The 20747-nt window shown below is 42.5% G+C and overlaps 4 protein-coding genes across 4 annotated transcripts; all 4 read right to left on the bottom strand.

The window, feature by feature from the left end:
• Positions 1–632: 632 nt before the first annotated feature.
• On the bottom strand, positions 633–6907 carry LOC308153832 (protocadherin gamma-A6-like; the record flags this gene model as incomplete). The annotated part of the gene is made up of 2 exons (XM_080527016.1): positions 633–2976; positions 6861–6907. 2 exons carry the CDS (start codon positions 6905–6907, stop codon positions 633–635), a joined length of 2391 nt encoding a protein of 796 aa, XP_080383142.1.
• Positions 6908–7770: 863 nt separating this feature from the next.
• Positions 7771–13677, bottom strand: LOC308153831 (protocadherin gamma-A11-like; the record flags this gene model as incomplete). Its single annotated transcript, XM_080527015.1, has 3 exons — positions 7771–8886; positions 12015–13263; positions 13640–13677. The coding sequence occupies 3 exons, from the start codon at positions 13675–13677 to the stop codon at positions 7771–7773; spliced, it is 2403 nt and encodes an 800-aa protein (XP_080383141.1).
• Positions 13678–14630: 953 nt separating this feature from the next.
• On the bottom strand, positions 14631–17054 carry LOC308153830 (protocadherin beta-16-like; the record flags this gene model as incomplete). The annotated part of the gene is made up of 1 exon (XM_080527014.1): positions 14631–17054. The coding sequence occupies one exon, from the start codon at positions 17052–17054 to the stop codon at positions 14631–14633; it is 2424 nt and encodes an 807-aa protein (XP_080383140.1).
• Positions 17055–17950: 896 nt separating this feature from the next.
• Positions 17951–20374, bottom strand: LOC308153829 (protocadherin beta-16-like; the record flags this gene model as incomplete). The annotated part of the gene is made up of 1 exon (XM_080527013.1): positions 17951–20374. The coding sequence occupies one exon, from the start codon at positions 20372–20374 to the stop codon at positions 17951–17953; it is 2424 nt and encodes an 807-aa protein (XP_080383139.1).
• Positions 20375–20747: the final 373 nt, after the last annotated feature.

Below are 20747 nucleotides of genomic sequence, written 5' to 3'. Positions count from 1 at the left end.
CACTGGCCGACAGCGGCCCTATGAGTTCAATGTACTGAACTACACAAAATGGACATACAAAGTAATAATACCTTCTTTATTGGAGACCAGGTTGAAAACTCAAATATCTATACGCAAACACGAGGCATATCGTGAGTCAAACTGGCTTTGTAGTCCCCAATTTCACGTTCAGTATAGTGATGTGGAAAGGTAACAGCCAGGCCTGGAGTTGGGAATATCTCTTAACACCGTATTTCTTAACACAATGACACAATACATTTGATCGGAAAACAAAGCTATTGGTTCTTCTTCTTAACTCACGTACCCTAAATACTCATAAAACATGTGCAAATGGATAATCCTAATGGTTAAAGTAATACCCACAGACAATAAAATAGTTTGCCATGAAGTGTAATATGCTTGCTAAGAGGATAAACTGTTCAACAGATCGCTGCAGCAGCTCAACCTATAAAACTCCGCTGTCCACAACCCCTGGTGCTGAAAGTACTCAAACAAGTAAAGATAATGAGGGATTTCATATCAGTGTATTCAAATGTTCCATTCACAAACACTCTTAAATAACATGTTAAAAACGTTTGAATTCACACAATGAGATATTTCAGATTGCGAGCATTCGTAAATGAAATCTAAGTTTAATCAAAACCAACCTCGAGTGGAGAATCTGGTTCATCCAGGATGTTCTTTTCACTCTGCATCCGCTGCATCGTCCCTGTACTGGGGTCCACTATCAGTACACTCTGACTACCGGGTCTGGAGAACTTACAGTCACTCTTTCTGGAGTCAGTCGTCCTGCACACCTCGTAATTGTACACGTGCTGGAGAGTTCCTGTCCCCAAAGTGTCTGCGTAACGCGGTGGATAATACGGAATAACCGGGAGATTGGAATGATAGAGGATGCGAGACTGTCTCCATCGATATATTTTTACTGATATGATAACCACTAAACACGTGATGAACAGAAATGAAACTACAGCCAAAGCCAAAACTAAGTAAAAAGTCAGGTTGTCATTGTACTCCTTGTCGTGCGTAAAGTCAGTGAACTCCGAGAGCACTTCAGGGAAGCTGTCCGCCACCGCCACGTTAACATTGACTGTAGCTGAACGAGAGGGCTGCCCGTTGTCCTCCACTACAACAGTGAGCCTTTGTTTCACAGCATCTTTATCAGTGACTTGACGTATAGTTCTTATTTCCCCATTCTGTAAGCCCACTTCAAACAGCACCCTGTCTGTCGCTTTCTGCAGTTTATACGAGAGCCAGGCATTCTGTCCAGAGTCCACATCAACAGCCACCACTTTAGTGACAAGATAGCCCACATCTGCTGAACGAGGCACCATTTCAGCCACCAGAGAGCCGCCAGTCTGGACTGGGTACAGAACCTGAGGCGCGTTGTCGTTCTGGTCTTGGATGATGACGTTAACACTCACATTGCTACTGAGTGGAGGAGAGCCTCCATCTTGCGCTTTGACAAATAGTTTAAGTTGTTTAATTTGTTCATAATCGAAGGAGCGCACCGCGTGTAATACCCCGGTTTCGGAGTTAATCGATATATAACTAGACACTGGACTTCCACTGATCTGCGTGTCCTCAAGGAGGTACGATATTCTGGCGTTTTGATTCCAATCTGAGTCCCGCGCACGGACTGTAAATATGGACATTCCAGGAGAGTTATTCTCTGTGACGTAGACAGAGTAGATGACCTTATCGAACAATGGAGCATTGTCATTTACGTCAGAGATTCTAAGGTGCAAAGTTGCAGTGCTAGACAGCGGTGGCAAACCAGAATCAGTCGCCTTTATGGTTATATTATATTCAGGCACGGATTCTCGGTCAAAAGCAGAATCTGTTGTTAAGGTATAATAGCTGGTTAAAGATGATTGTATCTTAAATGGTAGATTTCTCTCAATGGAACACGTGACTTGTCCGTTTCTCTCTGAGTCAGCGTCTTTGACATTAATTATAGCAACCGTAGTTCCCGGAGGAGAATCCTCAGACACAGAGCTGGAGAAAGACATGACGTTTATCACTGGAGAATTATCATTAACGTCAACAATCTCAATGACAACTTTGCTTGAATCTGTTAAACCTCCTTGGTCCATCGCCTCAATCATGATTTCATATTTCTTATCCTTTTCATAATCTATTTTACCCGCGAGTGTCATTGTGCCAGTGTTCTCATCCATTCGAAATATAACAGCTAGCTGCCCTTTCAAGTTGGAAAACGAATAAGTAACTAGCCCGTTTGATCCACTGTCTGCGTCACTGGCGTTTACGGTTGTAATATAGGTTCCTTTCGGTGCGTTTTCCATTACCGTAGCCCTGTACACTGACTGGTTAAACACGGGCGCATTGTCATTCACATCCAGAACAGTGATGTCTATATTTACTGTACCAGACCTCTGCGGATTTCCACCGTCTACAGCGATTAGCTTCAATGAGAATCTAGGTTGGTTCTCCCTATCTAGAGGTTTTTGTAGAATCATTTCAGCATATTTTATTCCATCAGGATTTGAGTGTTGCTTCAAAATGAAATGATCATTAGATGTTAAAATGTATTTCTGTAGACCATTATCACCTACATCTGCGTCCTCGGCACTTGCTAACCTAAAGCGCGAGCTGAGTACCGCCGATTCACTAATCTCAAATTTGATTTCATCTTTTTGAAACATGGGCGCATTATCATTAATGTCAAGGATTTCCACAGTTACACGGTGCAACTCCATTGGATTCTCCAATATCATCTCGAAGCTGAAGCTACACGGTGTGACGTCGCCACAGAGCTCCTCTCGGTCTATTCTCTCACTCACGACTAGAATCCCTTTGTCTGTCTTCAGCTCGGTGTACTGAATGCTTTCTCCGGTCACGATACGGGCCCGGCCCGCTCGGAGCCTTTTCAAATCTAATCCCAGGTCCTGCGCAACGTTACCGATGAGCGACCCTGTCTTCATCTCCTCCGGGATGGAATAACGGATTTGGCCACTTACAAAATGGCAGAAATACAAGAGAAAAACAAGTACTTGCCATCGAAGCCACGGACAAAAATGCCTAGAGCATTTAGGTTTCAGATTTCCTTCGAATGCCATAGTCAACAAACAATCCAACACGAATAAATCCCACAAATATATTCCTTATACTGTGCTTTCGAAAAAAGAGGAGTAAATAGAGCCGTAATCGTCAATGTTTTGTTTTAATCCAGTCTTTTCCCTGATATGGCCAGGCTATGGAGAGGAACGAGTGCGTCTCTCTCATGCCCGCCTCGAATGAAGCGCAGATAGTTCTCTAGCTCCTCTGGTAGAGCGCAGTGATAAGGGTGGGGACTCCTCTGACTGACAACATCGGACAGAAATAATTGTACTGATCAACAGCGGCCCTCACAGTCCAAAACTCGAACATGAAACATTGTAGCAACACAACAATAGTGCAGCCACCAAACCACCAACTAGTTATACAATAAAAATGATCAAATAATAATAATAATAATAATAATACAACTTTTTATTTGAATAGCACTTTTCCTGCAAACGTTGCAGCTCAAAGTGCTTTAAATGCAAAGCAAGTAGTAAGATATAACTTGGAAATGAATGGAAATAAAATTCAATGATTGATTACTACCATCAGTGTAAATACTGTCCAAATACGAACCAACAAAGGGAATGATAGAAGGTTATTAATACGTTGTGCCATAATATGTTTTATAATCAACCAATTTTGCAAATCAACCTCTTTGCATCTGTGGTATAAGCTGTAAGGTGTAAGGTTAGACCAAAAAGATTCCCCTTCCAGGAGATTGACAGGAGGGTGTGTGAATATGTGACTGAAAAACGTAACGAATGTATGCCCATACCCCAAGATGATAAAAAAAATAACCTACATTGTTTTATTCAATGTGAATACAAATAAAAAGATTTTCTTTATAAAAAGATTTGGTCTTCAAAAAAGTCATTTTCCAATGAGTCTTGAAAAAAAAAGGGGGGGGGGGGTCGTCTTATATTCGGGTCAATATGGTAACTATGAACTAGCTTGCTTAAATTGCAGCATCGCCACCGATTCAACATATAATTTAAAAAAAATCAGAATAGAATAAATCCCTCTGAAATGTTCTCAATATAGCCTACATCATGTAACGTTACAGTTATTTGATTAAGTTAATTAATGGTATGCTTTGGCTGTATTCCTGTAGGAGCTTTGTTGAAATTCCTGAGTGGGCCCCCACCTCCAGCTGATGTGACAACCCAGCCACCTCATCCAGTAGATCCTACTACTGCTGCTGGTGAGTAATGTTTCATACTTTATACTGTGTTATGTAGGAGCACAATTATCTGTGTGACATTGCAGATATACAGTATGTCTGTTTAAGGTAAAGGTTTTCTGGTTATTATATATTATCTCATATGTCTGCTTGAAGGTCCTTCTACTCAAGAGGACCCTGACCCAGGAGAAATATACTGTTATTTATATTGAGAAATATACTGTTATTTATATTGAGAAATATACTGTTATTTATATTGAGAAATATACTGTTATTTATATTGAGAAATATACTGTGATTTATAATGAGAAATATACTGTGATTTATATTGAGAAATATACTGAGATATATACTGTGAACTTCTGTGGGCTATACTGCCAAATCAGCGGCGGCTGGTGAGTTTTTTATTTTGTTATTTTTCTATTTTCTAAAGATGCCATTGAAAGTGTGAATTTTATGTTTATATTTAAAGGAGAATAAATCCATATTTTTGTTGCAATTCTACCTGGACTGGATATACGATTTTGTTGGTTTGAATATTTGGACGTGCGTCAAAACCCCTGTCTTGCCTGGACGGTGGTTACTAAATTGTTTGAAGCCACTACAGGCCAAATTGAGATATCGGCCTAACTCTACTCTCCTAACACTGCTGATTCACTGTGCATTATTGCCTATGCCATCAGCCTATCAGAATGCTTGTTACATTCCAAAATCACTATCTGCCCAAGTCATCTTTTTGACATAGGCATTGTTGACACTACCTACAAAGATGGCCCAGTGACCAGGTGACCAAGTAAAGCATGGCAATTATGCTATGAGGCTAACGAAATAATAATTGCCACGTTGCTCAACGTCCGAGAAACACTGTGACTGGTGAAATTAGGTGTCAGCTAAGATGATTGAAAGATGTCTGGTGAATCAATTCAACCAGTCACAGTGTTTCTCTTGGACGTTGAGCAACGTGGCGATTATTATTTGTAAAAACGAGTTACTACGAGGGTGGGGGGGCATTTTCAAGATCTCGCCTGGGGCCCAACAGACCCACAGGCCGGCCCTGATTGTAGCAACACAACAATAGTGCAGCCACCAAACCACCAACTAGTTATCTACAATAAAAATGATCAAATAATAATAATAATAATAATAATAATACAACTTTTTATTTGAATAGCACTTTTCCTGCAAACGTTGCAGCTCAAAGTGCTTTAAATGCAAATGCAAAGTTCAAGTAGTAAGATATAACTTGGAAATGAATGGAAATAAAATTCAATGATTGATTACTACCATCAGTGTAAATACTGTCCAAATACGAACCAACAAAGGGAATGATAGAAGGTTATTAATACGTTGTGCCATAATATGTTTTATAATCAACCAATTTTGCAAATCAACCTCTTTGCATCTGTGGTATAAGCTGTAAGGTGTAGCTACAGCAATGCATCACCGATGGCACAGGTGTAGAAAGAAAGGTTTTCAGAGATTTTCACTGTCAGAAAAAGTAAGTGCTGTCTACACCCAGGGCTGGACTTAGGGGGGTGGGGGCCCCTGGGCTTGAGTCATTGTTCGGGCCCCTACCTACACTAAAAATGATAAGCTACAACTACACCAACCAGAACCTATGACCAGAAACACACGTATCCCAATGGAGTATGTTATTGGCATAAAGCACATGAAGAAAAAGCAAGTGTTAGGCCTGAACCAAGCGGTCAAATGTGGCAGAACCCCAGAACAGACGGACACAGAGACAAGGGTGACAATAATAAAAAAAGTATTTAATAAAGACAGACAAAATAACAAACCTACACTAACAGGCCTACGTGGGGGGAGTGTGTGGGTGCGAAATGTAAGTGAGGTGTGTATTGGACAGCTACAGTATGTGTCTGGGCGCGAGTGTCTAGCGTGCAAAAACTAATGTGGTGTAGATATATAAATGCAGAGGCTGTTGTTCAATGTGCGTGTACTGACCAGTCCAGAACTACGAGGGGGTAATCCAGGGAGAGGGGTCCGGGAGGACTAGCAAGGGGGTGAAGTCCGTCCTTGATGAAAGGGGGAGAATCCAGAGGTTGGCATGTCGGGTGAGAACGGAGGGAGGTTGGGAAGGCTGTCCGGGGATGATGGGATGGAATGGTGGAGGAGCTGGGAGTGACACTGGGATGGCAGGGGAGGAAGGTTCCTTGGATGGTGAGAGAGAAAAACAAACACAGGTAAAAATAATAAAACGGATGAGAACATATATATATATATATATATATATATATATATATATATATATATAAGGATATAGCCACAACAGCAAGGCCGTTCTGTGAGGACAACAGAAAAACGTAGGCTATACTTGAATAGCCACTACAACACAAGAATAGCAAGTGGTCCCTCAGCAGAGAAAGAAAGAGAGATGTTAGGCCTAATCAATACTATACTAGCCCACTGTGTGTGTGTGTGTGTGTGTGTGTGTGTGTGTGTGTATTTTACATCCATAAAATAAGAGATAGATGCTTACCATTTAGAAGTTATGCCTTCTGGATTTCTTTGCAACAAAGTCCTTGATCAGGTCAGTAAAATCCACTTTCCGAAGCAGGTCACTCTCAAGCGACATCAGAGTCAGATGATTGACCCTGTGGCGATCACAGCTCTCGTGTTCGGCTCATCGTTCGGCGACATGTTTCCAGTCGCTATAGCCCGTTTCAAAACAAGACTGACAGTTTCCCTCACTGAACAGGCGGCAAGCAAAGCAAAAGACAGAACCGGTGGAGGGAGAATATAAAAGCCATTCTCTTGGCAAGCACTCACCGTTTAAGAGTTTGCGTTTGAAATAGGATTTGGAAAAAAATCACAACTTGAAAAGTCGTCTAGTCTGTAGCCGCCTTAAGTTTCTGAGTTTTTCTCAGTGTCTCCCTTTCGCGTTCATTTTTCTTTTTTGCGCTCCACTCTCGTAATTCCTCCTGTCCACCATGATCATGACATTGACAATCGCGCCACCAAAGATGATGCCCCTGCCCTGCGCGTGACGCGTCGATGTAAACCTCTCCATTGGCCTAAATATAGAATTAAACAAATTAAAACACCTCATTCATCAGAGCGTCCAGTAGGCCGAGTGATGGGGGCTGTATTTCCGTGCCCTGCGCTGCGACAAAAACTATTTTTTCCAATTTGAACGTAATTTATGAATTCAAAATCAAAGAGCAAATATGTATTCATACATTTGGATTTATTTTGGGGCCCCATGTAGCCCGGGGCCCCTGGGCTCAAGCCCAGGGTAGCCCATGCATAAGTCCGGCCCAGTCTACACCGCATGGTGCTGAAATGGCGTCTAAACCAACACATCATGGTAGACAAATTGAAGCAAAACGGCATTTCCAAAAACAACACCTCAGATAAATGTAAACAAATCTAGATTAAATGGGTCGTTAGATATCACAATACGTCGAGTAGTCTGCTACCGAAGGAGAGCGTAAACACAGAACACAGTGCGCTTTGTGATATGAGAGGAGTATAACGTCAGCAGCGTACACATACATTTCCAACTATTTTTCTAAATCTAATAAACTCACCTCTAGTGGAGAGTCCGGCTCATCCAGGATGTTCTTTTCACTCTGCATCCGCTGCATCGTCCCTGTACTGGGGTCCACTATCAGTACACTCTGACTACCGGGTCTGGAGAACTTACAGTCACTCTTTCTGGAGTCAGTCGTCCTGCACACCTCGTAATTGTACACGTGCTGTAGAGTTCCTGTCCCCAAAGTGTCTGCGTAACGCGGTGGATAATACGGAATAACCGGGAGATTTGAATGATAGAGGATGCGAGACTGTCTCCATCTGTATATTTTCACTGATATAATAACCACTAAACACGTGATGAACAGAAATGAAACTACAGCCAAAGCCAAGACTAAGTAAAAAGTCAGGTTGTCATTGTACTCCTTGTCATGCGTAAAGTCAGTGAACTCCGAGAGCACTTCAGGGAAGCTGTCCGCCACCGCCACGTTAACATTGACTGTAGCTGAACGAGAGGGCTGCCCGTTGTCCTCCACTACAACCGTGAGCCTTTGTTTCACAGCATCTTTATCATTGACTTGGCGTATAGTTCTTATTTCCCCATTCTGTAAGCCCACTTCAAACAGCGCCCTGTCTGTCGCTTTCTGTAGTTTATACGAGAGCCAGGCATTCTGTCCAGAGTCCACATCAACAGCCACCACTTTAGTGACAAGATAACCCACATCTGCTGACCGAGGCACCATTTCAGCCACCAGAGAGCCGCCAGTCTGGACTGGGTACAGAATCTGAGGTGCGTTATCGTTCTGGTCCTGGATCATTATTTTCACAGTCACATTGCTACTGAGTGGAGGGGAGCCTCCATCCTGCGCTTTTACGCGGAAGTGGAAATCCTTGATCTGCTCGTAGTCAAAAGAGCGCACTGCATGGATGACTCCACTATCAGCACTAACGGACACATATGAGGAGACGGGCACTCCGTTAACCGAGGAGTCCTCCAGTATGTAAGAAACACGGGCATTCTGGTTCCAGTCAGCATCTCTGGCTTTCAGTGTGAATATAGAGAGGCCCGGTGTGTTGTTTTCTATAATGTAGGCCTCATATGAGCTCCTCTCAAAGACAGGCGCGTTGTCATTCACATCTGATATCTGTAAGGTGAGAGTGACGCTGCTGGAGAGCGAGGGTACTCCTTCATCAGAGCACGTCACACTGATGTTATACTCAGAGTCTCTCTCTCGGTCCAAATCACTATCTGTTACTAAACTATAGAAGCCATTCGATGTAGATTTGATAGTGAACGGAATATTTTCACTCAAAACACAATTCACTACTCCGTTATTATCAGAGTCGCGATCGTTGACACTCATTACTGCTATAACTGTGTGAGAAGAAGAATCTTCTGGTACTGACCGTGACGTTGACATCAAATCAATTAGGGGATTGTTGTCGTTAACATCAACAATGTCGACTATTAATTTACTAGAATCTGTGAGACCACCCTGGTCTTTCGCTTTTAGGTCTATCTGGTAGTGTTTGCTGGTCTCATAATCTACCTCCCCAACCAAACGCACTTCGCCGTTACTGCCGTCTATTTCAAAGAGATCTAGAATACCATCGGTATTACTTGATATGGAATATGAGACTAAACCATATGACCCATCATCTTTATCGGTTGCACTGACTGTAGTTAATACTGTACCTTTTTTCGAATTTTCGACTAAACTCGCCTTGTATATATCCTGCGTAAAAACCGGAGCATTATCGTTAGCATCCAACACAGTAACATGTATCTGCACTGTTCCAGACAGTTCTGGTTCGCCTCCGTCCACTGCAGTTAATACTAAAGATATCTGCTCATGTTTTTCTCGATCTAATGGTTTTCGTAAAACCATCTCTACTTCTTTACTCCCATCAGACTGACCTTGTAATTTTAAAATGAAATTATCAGTTGGATTTAGCGAGTAGCTTTTGAGACCATTGGCCCCAACGTCAGAATCAAAAGCTCTCTCCAGAACGAATTGTGCCCCTATCACAGCTGACTCGCTGATTTGAAAATTCATATCATTCATTTTGAAAACCGGAGCATTATCATTTATGTCGGTTATTTCAACTGTGACACGATAAAATTCGATGGGATTCTCCAGAATAATCTGAAAATGTAAAGCACAAGGCGTTGTCTGTCTGCATAAAGCCTCGCGATCTATTTTCTCTTTGATGAGAAGGATTCCCCTTTCTTTATTCAGCTCGATGTATTCTGCGCTGTCTCCGACATGTATACGAGCTTTACCTGATGTCAGTCTTTTTAGATCTAAACCCAAATCCTGCGCTATGTTACCGACTAAAGAGCCTTTCGCCATTTCCTCGGGAATGGAGTAACTGACCTGCCCGTGCACTGAACTGAGAGAGAGGACCGAGATGAATAACAATAGACCTACGTGCCGTTTCATTGTTCTATCCGACAAGGTTACCTTATATAGAAAACCACAAGAATCATATAATCCGTATCAGAAACAATGTATTCGATAGATGATGAAATCCAAAAGTAGAAAGTATTTTTTCCTCCGTGTTCCTCTAACAAAAGAATCGCAGCTCGACGCCTCCGTGGTGAGTGCTCTCTGTTACCCGGACTGTGCGCTCTGCGTGCGTCTCTTTCTCTCTAAAATATATCAGATGACGGGGGAGGTACTGCTGCAAATCTGCTCTACACCCACAACAGACTGGTCAACAGCGGCCCTATGAGTTCACTGTACTGAACTGCACAAAATCCATAAGCCTACATTTAAAAAGTCGAATAATTTCAATACGTTTAGGCTATTAGTCATCCAGTTTCAAAAATGAATGTCAGTCAACAAACCTAACGCTAAATTCAACAACAATAGAAAGATGTCATAATGTGGAAACATTTCGCTTATTCTTTACTAATACAACACGCTTATGAAGTGAAATTTGATTATATGTGTGTAAATGTAGCACATCCCAACACATAACACTGTCATTCGTGCAATAGTCACCTCAATGAGTGAGCTATTAAATGCTAACACGGTATACATCACATTCCTGTAGTTCACCCAGCAAAGGACCGCTGTCCATAGCCCTTGGTGCTGAAATAACCTATTTCATAGCGTCAATACTCGATACTACTTTTAATGTTTTCAAACACTGTTCAAACTAAAATCAAACTTTAATTCACACCAACCTCTACAGGAGAATCCGGTTCATCCAGGATGTTCTTTTCACTCTGCATCCGCTGCATCGTCCCTGTACTGGGGTCCACTATCAGTACACTCTGACTACCGGGTCTGGAGAACTTACAGTCACTCTTTCTGGAGTCAGTCGTCCTGCACACCTCGTAATTATACACGTGCTGTAGAGTTCCTGTCCCCAAAGTGTCTGCGTAACGCGGTGGATAATACGGAATAACCGGGAGATTGGAATGATAGAGGATGCGAGACTGTCTCCATCTGTATATTTTCACTGATATAATAACCACTAAACACGTGATGAACAGAAATGAAACTACAGCTAAAGCCAACACTAAGTAAAAAGTCAGGTTGTCATTGTACTCCTTGTCGTGCGTAAAGTCAGTGAACTCCGAGAGCACTTCAGGGAAGCTGTCCGCCACCGCCACGTTAACATTGACTGTAGCTGAACGAGAGGGCTGCCCGTTGTCCTCCACTACAACAGTGAGCCTTTGTTTCACAGCATCTTTATCAGTGACTTGGCGTATAGTTCTTATTTCCCCATTCTGTAAGCCCACTTCAAACAACGCCCTGTCTGTCGCTTTCTGTAGTTTATACGAGAGCCAGGCATTCTGTCCGGAGTCCACATCAACAGCCACCACTTTCGTGACAAGATAGCCCACATCTGCTGAACGAGGCACCATTTCAGCCACCAGAGAGCCGCCAGTCTGGACTGGGTACAGAACCTGAGGCGCGTTATCGTTCTGGTCTTGGATGAGGACGTTAACACTCACATTGCTACTGAGTGGAGGAGAGCCTCCATCTTGCGCTTTGACAAATAGTTTAAGTTGTTTAATTTGTTCATAATCGAAGGAGCGCACCGCGTGTAATACCCCGGTTTCGGAGTTAATCGATATATAACTAGACACTGGACTTCCACTGATCTGCGTGTCCTCAAGGAGGTACGATATTCTGGCGTTTTGATTCCAATCTGAGTCCCGCGCACGGACTGTAAATATGGACATTCCAGGAGAGTTATTCTCTGTGACGTAGACAGAGTAGATGACCTTATCGAACAATGGAGCATTGTCATTTACGTCAGAGATTCTAAGGTGCAAAGTTGCAGTGCTAGACAGCGGTGGCAAACCAGAATCAGTCGCCTTTATGGTTATATTATATTCAGGCACGGATTCTCGGTCAAAAGCAGAATCTGTTGTTAAGGTATAATAGCTGGTTAAAGATGATTGTATCTTAAATGGTAGATTTCTCTCAATGGAACACGTGACTTGTCCGTTTCTCTCTGAGTCAGCGTCTTTGACATTAATTATAGCAACCGTAGTTCCCGGAGGAGAATCCTCAGACACAGAGCTGGAGAAAGACATGACGTTTATGACTGGAGAATTATCATTAACGTCAACAATCTCAATGACAACTTTGCTTGAATCTGTTAAACCTCCTTGGTCCATCGCCTCAATCATGATTTCATATTTCTTATCCTTTTCATAATCAATTTTACCCGCGAGTGTCATTGTGCCAGTGTTCTCATCCATTCGAAATATACCAGCTAGCTGCCCTTTCAAGTTGGAAAACGAATAAGTAACTAGCCCGTTTGATCCACTGTCTGCGTCACTGGCGTTTACGGTTGTAATATAGGTTCCTTTCGGTGCGTTTTCCATTACCGTAGCCCTGTACACTGACTGGTTAAACACGGGCGCATTGTCATTCGCATCCAGAACAGTGATGTCTATATTTACTGTACCAGACCTCTGCGGATTTCCACCGTCTACAGCGATTAGCTTCAATGAGAATCTAGGATGGTTCTCCCTATCTAGAGGTTTTTGTAGAATCATTTCAGCATATTTTATTCCATCAGGATTTGAGTGTTGCTTCAAAATGAAATGATCATTCGATGTTAAAATGTATTTCTGTAGACCATTATCACCTACATCTGCGTCCTCGGCACTTGCTAACATAAAGCGCGAGCTGAGTACCGCCGATTCACTAATCTCAAATTTGATTTCATCTTTTTGAAACATGGGCGAATTATCATTAATGTCAAGGATTTCCACAGTTACACGGTGCAACTCCATTGGATTCTCCAATATCATCTCGAAGCTAAAGCTACACGGTGTGACGTCGCCACAGAGCTGCTCTCGGTCTATTCTCTCTCTCACGACTAGAATCCCTTTGTCTGTCTTCAGCTCGGTGTACTGAATGCTTTCTCCGGTCACGATACGGGCCCGGCCCGCTCGGAGTCTTTTCAAATCTAATCCCAGGTCTTGCGCTACGTTACCGATGAGCGAGCCTGTCTTCATCTCCTCCGGGATGGAATAACGGATTTGGCCACTTACAAAATGGCAGAAATACAAGAGAAAAACAAGTACTTGCCATCGAAGCCACGGACAAAAATGCCTAGAGCATTTAGGTTTCAGATTTCCTTCGAATGCCATAGTCAACAAACAATCCAACACGAATAAATCCCACAAATATAATCCTTATACTGTGCTTTCGAAAAAAGATGAGTAAATAGAGCCGTAATCGTCAAAGTTTTGTTTTAATCCAGTCTTTTCCCTGATATGGCCAGGCTATGGAGAGGAACGAGTGTGTCTATCTCATGCCCGCCTCGAATGAAGCGCAGATAGTTCTCTAGCTCCTCTGGTAGAGCGCAATGATAAGGGAGAGGACTCCTCTGACTGACAACATCGGACAGAAATAATTGTACTGATCAACAGCGGCCCTCACAGTCTCAAACTCGAACATGAAACATTGTAGCAACACAACAATAGTGCAGCCACCAAACCACCAACTAGTTATCTACAATAAAAATGATCAAATAATAATAATAATAATAATAATACAACTTTTTATTTGAATAGCACTTTTCCTGCAAACGTTGCAGCTCAAAGTGCTTTACATGCAAATGCAAAGTTCAAGTAGTAAGATATAACTTGGAAATGAATGGAAATACAATTCAATGATTGATTACTACCATCAGTGTAAATACTGTCCAAATACGAACCAACAAAGGGAATGCTAGAAGGTTATGAATGAATGAATGAATGAATGAATGAATGGTCTTTATTGTCATTGCTATAGTACAGGTACCAAACAACGAAATTTAGGAGGGGTGGCTCCCCTGGTGTTAGGAAAGAAAAAAAAAGAGAAGAAAAACAAAAGAAAAACTTTTTTTTTAAAAACACAAGAAGGAAAGGAGCTGGTTTACATAAATAAAGGCTATGTACACTATCCACTATACTATACTGTACAGATAGACGACTAGGGTTGTCATATTGCACATAGTGTTATTAATACGTTGTGCCATAATATGTTTTATAATCAACCAATTTTGCAAATCAACCTCTTTGCATCTGGTATAAGCTGTAAGGTGTAGCTACAGCAATGCATCACCGATGGCACAGGTGTAGAAAGAAAGGTTTTCAGAGATTTTCACTGTCAGAAAAAGTAAGTGCTGTCTACACCGCATGGTGCTGAAATGCCGTCTAAACCGACACATCATGGTAGACAAATTGAAGCAAAACGGCATTTCCAAAAACAACACCTCAGATAAATGTAAACAAATCTAGATTAAATGGGTCGTTAGATATTACAATACGTCGAGTAGTCTGCTACCGAAGGAGAGCGTAAACACAGAACACAGTGCACTTTGTGATATGAGAGGAGCAAACGTCAGCAGCGTACACATACATTTCCAACTATTTTTCTAAATCTAATAAACTCACCTCTAGAGGAGAGTCTGGTTCATCCAGGATGTTCTTTTCACTCAGCATCCGCTGCATCGTCCCTGTACTGGGGTCCACTATCAGTACACTCTGACTACCGGGTCTGGAGAGCTTACAGTCACTCTTTCTGGAGTCAGTCGTCCTGCACACCTCGTAATTGTACACGTGCTGTAGAGTTCCTGTCCCCAAAGTGTCTGCGTAACGCGGTGGATAATACGGAATAACCGGGAGATTGGAATGATAGAGGATGCGAGACTGTCTCCATCTGTATATTTTCACTGATATAATAACCACTAAACACGTGATGAACAAAAATGAAACTACAGCCAAAGCCAAGACTAAGTAAAAAGTCAGGTTGTCATTGTACTCCTTGTCGTGCGTAAAGTCAGTGAACTCCGAGAGCACTTCAGGGAAGCTGTCCGCCACCGCCACGTTAACATTGACTGTAGCTGAACGAGAGGGCTGCCCGTTGTCCTCCACTACAACAGTGAGCCTTTGTTTCACAGCATCTTTATCAGTGACTTGACGTATAGTTCTTATTTCCCCATTCTGTAGGCCGACTTCAAACAGCGCCCTGTCTGTCGCTTTCTGCAGTTTAAACGAGAGCCAGGCATTCTGTCCAGAGTCCACATCAACAGCCACCACTTTAGTGACAAGATAGCCCACATCTGCTGAACGAGGCACCATTTCAGCCACCAGAGAGCCGCCAGTCTGGACTGGGTACAGAACCTGAGGCGCATTATCGTTCTGGTCCTGGATCGTTATTTTAACAGACACATTGCTACTGAGTGGAGGGGAGCCTCCATCCTGCGCTTTTACGCGGAAGTGAAAATCCTTGATCTGCTCGTAGTCAAAAGAGCGCACTGCATGGATGACTCCACTATCAGCACTAACGGACACATATGAGGAGACGGGCACTCCGTTAACCGAGGAGTCCTCCAGTATGTAAGAAACACGGGAATTCTGGTTCCAGTCAGCGTCTCTGGCTTTCACTGTGAATATAGAGAGGCCCGGTGTGTTGTTTTCTATAATGTAGGCCTCATATGAGCTCCTCTCAAAGACAGGCGCGTTGTCATTCACATCTGATATCTGTAAGGTGAGAGTGACGCTGCTTGAGAGCGAGGGCACTCCCTCATCAGAGCACGTCACACTGATGTTATACTCAGAATCTCTCTCTCGGTCCAAATCACTGTCTGTTACTACAGTAAAGAAACTAGTCGATGTTGATTTAATCGCAAAAGGAATGTTTTCATTTAAGAAGCATTGGACTTTGCCATTTTCATTAGAATCTAGATCTTGAATGTTCATCATTGTCACAACTGTCTCAGGTTTCACGTTCTCAGATATGCTATTTGTCTTCGACATGATATTAATTGATGGTGGGTTATCGTTTGTATCAAGTACTTCAATAATCACTTTACAGGCGTCGGAGTGTCCTCCCTGGTCTGTAGCTTGAACATCTATCTCATAGTTTTTACGTTTTTCATAATCCATATTACCAATCAATTTAACAACCCCATCATTTTCTCCTACCTCAAATATTTCACCTGCACCTTCCGCTGTGTTTGAGATAGAATATGTTATTTTCCCATTTGAACCTTGATCAGCATCAGATGCGCTTACTGTGGTTAAAACTGTGGCTTTTGGGGCGTTCTCTGTTACACTTGCCTTGTAAACTGCATGAGTACAAACAGGGGCATTATCATTGGCGTCTAGTACAGTGATGAGAATCTGCATTGTCCCAGAGAGCTGCGGCTCACCTCCATCTACAGCGGTTAATATCAAAGACACATGCTCCTGTTTCTCTCGATCCAAAGGTTTCTGTAAAACCATTTCTACATTTTTATTACCACCAACTGTATTATGCGGTTTTAAAATGAAATGATCGGTGGGTCTAAGGAAATAGCTTTGAAGACCGTTTATTCCCACGTCGTTATCAATTGCTTTCTCGAGGACGAACCTGGCTCCGATAACAGCCAGTTCGTTAATTTCAAATTTCATTTCACTGTTCTTGTACAAAGGAGCATTATCGTTTATGTCTGTTATTTCAACTGTGATGCTGTAAAATTCCATCGGGTTTTCTAGGATAATTTGAACACGCAAAGCACAAGGCGTCGTCTGTTCACAGAGCGCTTCTCGGTCAATTCTCTCTTTGATCAGGAGGACTCCCCTTTCTTTATTCAGCTCGATGTATTCTGCGCTGTCTCCAGTATAGATACGAGCTTTACCTGATTTCAGTCTTTTGAGATCTAAACCCAAATCCTGCGCTATGTTACCGACTAAAGAGCCTTTCGCCATTTCCTCGGGAATGGAGTAACTGACCTGCCCGTGCACTGAACTGAGAGAGAGGACCGAGATGAACAACAGTACTTGCCGTGTCATTGTTCTGTCCGACATTTTCTCTGAAATTCTCTGAAACAACAAATACGAAACAACAAATACGTTATAATCCTTGAGGCAGTCTCTAATATTCCGTTAGTTTTTAGTCTCAAACATCAAAATAAAATATATCCACAAATTAGAACAAAAGAATGGCAGCTCGATGTCTCCGTGTTTTTTGTTCTGTATATCCCAGACTAAGCACACTGCGCACGGTTCTTTCTCTGTCTAATATATCGAGGATGATGATGGGGGAGGTTTTGCTGTACAAATCTGCTCTACAATCGCAACACACTGGCCGACAGCGGCCCTGTGAGTTCAATGCACTGAACTACACAAAATGCACATACAAAGTGTTACCTTCATTATTGGAGAACAGTTTCCAAACTCAAATATCAATAAGCATACACGAGGCATATCGTGAGTGAAATTGGCTTTGCATTCCACGATATCAGCTTCAGTATACAGACGTGGAAAGGTAACAGCCAGGCCTGTATGCGAATATCTGTTACGCCCCGTATTTCTTAACACAATGACACAATAAAGTTTATGGAAAACAAGAGCTACATTGCTTCTTTTTATTAAGTCACGTAGCCTACACTCATACAACACACTTAAAAAAAAGTATAATCATAATGGTTAAAGTAATATAAACCCTTCCATTGAAATAGTTTGCCATGAAGTGTAATGTGCTTCCTAAGAGGATAAACAGTTAACAGATCGCTGCAGCACCTCAACCTATACAACTGCGCTGTCCACAACCTCTGGTTCTGAATGTGCTCAAACAAGTAAACACTATGAGCGATTTCATTGTTACATTTCATGGTTACATTTTCAAACACTCTTGAGTGGAACTTCATTAACGTGTTTCCATTCATACAATGAACTATTTCAGATTGGGCGCATTCTTAAATTCAATCTAATATTAAATGAAAACTCACCTCTAGTGGAGAGTCTGGTTCATCCAGGATGTTCTTTTCACTCTGCATCCGCTGCATCGTCCCTGTACTGGGGTCCACTATCAGTACACTCTGACTACCGGGCCTGGCGAACTTACAGTCACTCTTTCTGGAGTCAGTCGTCCTGCACACCTCGTAATTGTACACGTGCTGTAGAGTTCCTGTCCCCAAAGTGTCTGCGTAACGCGGTGGATAATACGGAATAACCGGGAGATTGGAATGATAGAGGATGCGAGACTGTCTCCATCTGTATATTTTCACTGATATAATAACCACTAAACACGTGATGAACAGAAATGAAACTACAGCCAAAGCCAAGACTAAGTAAAAAGTCAGATTGTCATTGTACTCCTTGTCGTGCGTAAAGTCAGTGAACTCCGAGAGCACTTCAGGGAAGCTGTCCGCCACCGCCACGTTAACATTGACTGTAGCTGAACGAGAGGGCTGCCCGTTGTCCTCCACTACAACAGTGAGCCTTTGTTTCACAGCATCTTTATCAGTGACTTGGCGTATAGTTCTTATTTCCCCATTCTGTAAGCCCACTTCAAACAACGCCCTGTCTGTCGCTTTCTGTAGTTTATACGAGAGCCAGGCATTCTGTCCGGAGTCCACATCAACAGCCACCACTTTCGTGACAAGATAGCCCACATCTGCTGAACGAGGCACCATTTCAGCCACCAGAGAGCCGCCAGTCTGGACTGGGTACAGAACCTGAGGCGCGTTATCGTTCTGGTCCTGGATCATTATTTTCACAGACACATTGCTACTGAGTGGAGGGGAGCCTCCATCCTGCGCTTTTACACGGAAATGGAAATCCTTAATCTGCTCGTAGTCAAAAGAGCGCACTGCATGGATGACTCCACTATCAGCACTAACGGACACATATGAGGAGACGGGCACCCCGTTAACCGAGGAGTCCTCCAGTATGTAAGAAACACGGGCATTCTGGTTCCAGTCAGCGTCTCTGGCTTTCACTGTGAATATAGAGAGGCCCGGTGTGTTGTTTTCTATAATGTAGGCCTCATATGAGCTCCTCTCAAAGACAGGCGCGTTGTCATTCACATCTGATATCTGTAAGGTGAGAGTGACGCTGCTGGAGAGCGAGGGCACTCCCTCATCAGAGCACGTCACACTGATGTTATACTCAGAGTCTCTCTCTCGGTCCAAATCACTGTCAGTTACTACAGTAAAGAAGTTATTCGACGTAGATTTAATTGTGAATGGAATGTCGTCATTCATTGAACACTTAACGTTACCGTTTTCACCAGAGTCCGGGTCCTGCACATTTATCATTGTTACTACAGTTCCAGGTTTAGAATCTTCTGTTATCATATTTGTCTTGGACATGATATTAATAGCTGGCTTATTGTCATTTATATCAAGGACGTCAAGTGTTATTTTACACGAATCTGTGAGCCCTCCGTCATCACTAGCTTGAACATGTATCTGATAGTGACGAGCCTTTTCATAATCAACATTTGCTTTTACCTTTAGACTACCTTCGAATTCATCTATTTCAAACATTTCTCGAACATCAGCCAAAGTATTTGAAATAGAATATGTTATCTTAGAATTTGTCCCTTTATCAGCGTCAGAGGCGCTGACTGTCGTAACAACTGTACCTTTAGCGGCGTTTTCAGTGATGGTAGCCTTATAAATAGGCTGCGTAAAAACAGGAGCATTATCGTTGGCATCTAGCACACTAACATGTATTTGCGCAGTGCCAGAAAGCTTTGGCTCGCCTCCATCCACTGCTGTTAATACTAATGAAATCTGCTCCTGTTTCTCTCGATCAAGAGGCTTTTGTAAAATCATTTCAACTATTTTCCCTCCATCTGGTTGATCTTTTAGTTTCAGTATGAAATTATCCGTTTGAGTCAGAGAGTAGCTCTGGAGGCCATTAACGCTGACATCTGAATCCATTGCCCTCTCTAATAAGAACTTCGCTCCGGTCACAGCTGACTCACTAATTTTGAATTTCATTTCTTTTTTTTCAAAATTGGGAGCATTGTCATTTATATCTGTAATTTCAACCGTAGTACTGTAAAATTCCATAGGATTCTCCAAAATAATCTGAAAATGTAGAGCGCAAGGCGTCGTCTGTCCGCAGAGCGCTTCTCGGTCTATTCTCTCTTTGATCAGGAGGACTCCCCTTTCTTTATTCAGCTCGATGTATTCTGCGCTGTCTCCAGTATAGATACGAGCTTTACCTGATTTCAGTCTTTTTAGATCTAAACCCAAATCCTGCGCTATGTTACCGACTAAAGAGCCTTTCGCCATTTCCTCGGGAATGGAGTAACTGACCTGCCCGTGCACTGAACCGAGAGAGAGGACCGAGATGAACAACAGTACTTGCCGTGTCATTGTTCTGTCCGACATTTTACCGTGTTCCATTACACCACAAGCACCATACAATCCTTCTGGAACGGTGATATGTTAGATTTGTATTGTAATCCTTTGGAACAATAAACGATTTGTGTCCTGTTCCTGTAACAAAAGAATCGCAGCCTAACGTCCTCGTGCTCAGTGTTCTCGGTAACCCGGACTGTGCGCTCTTTGTGAATCTCTTTCTCTATATAATATATCGAGATGATGGGGAGGTACATCTGCAAACCTGACGTAAATCTAAAACAAACTGGTCAACAGCGTCCCTGTGAGTTCAATGAACTGAACTACACAGTATATCCCATCATGAAGACAATACAACTGATTTAATGTACAAAATGTATATAAATCGTCCTCAAATGTTACA

The sequence above is a fragment of the Nansenia antarctica genome (genome assembly GCF_963989245.1).
Source record: "Nansenia antarctica genome assembly, chromosome: 3".
In the NCBI taxonomy this organism is placed as follows: domain Eukaryota; kingdom Metazoa; phylum Chordata; class Actinopteri; order Argentiniformes; family Microstomatidae; genus Nansenia; species Nansenia antarctica.
This window is presented reverse-complemented; position numbering and strand designations above follow the sequence as displayed.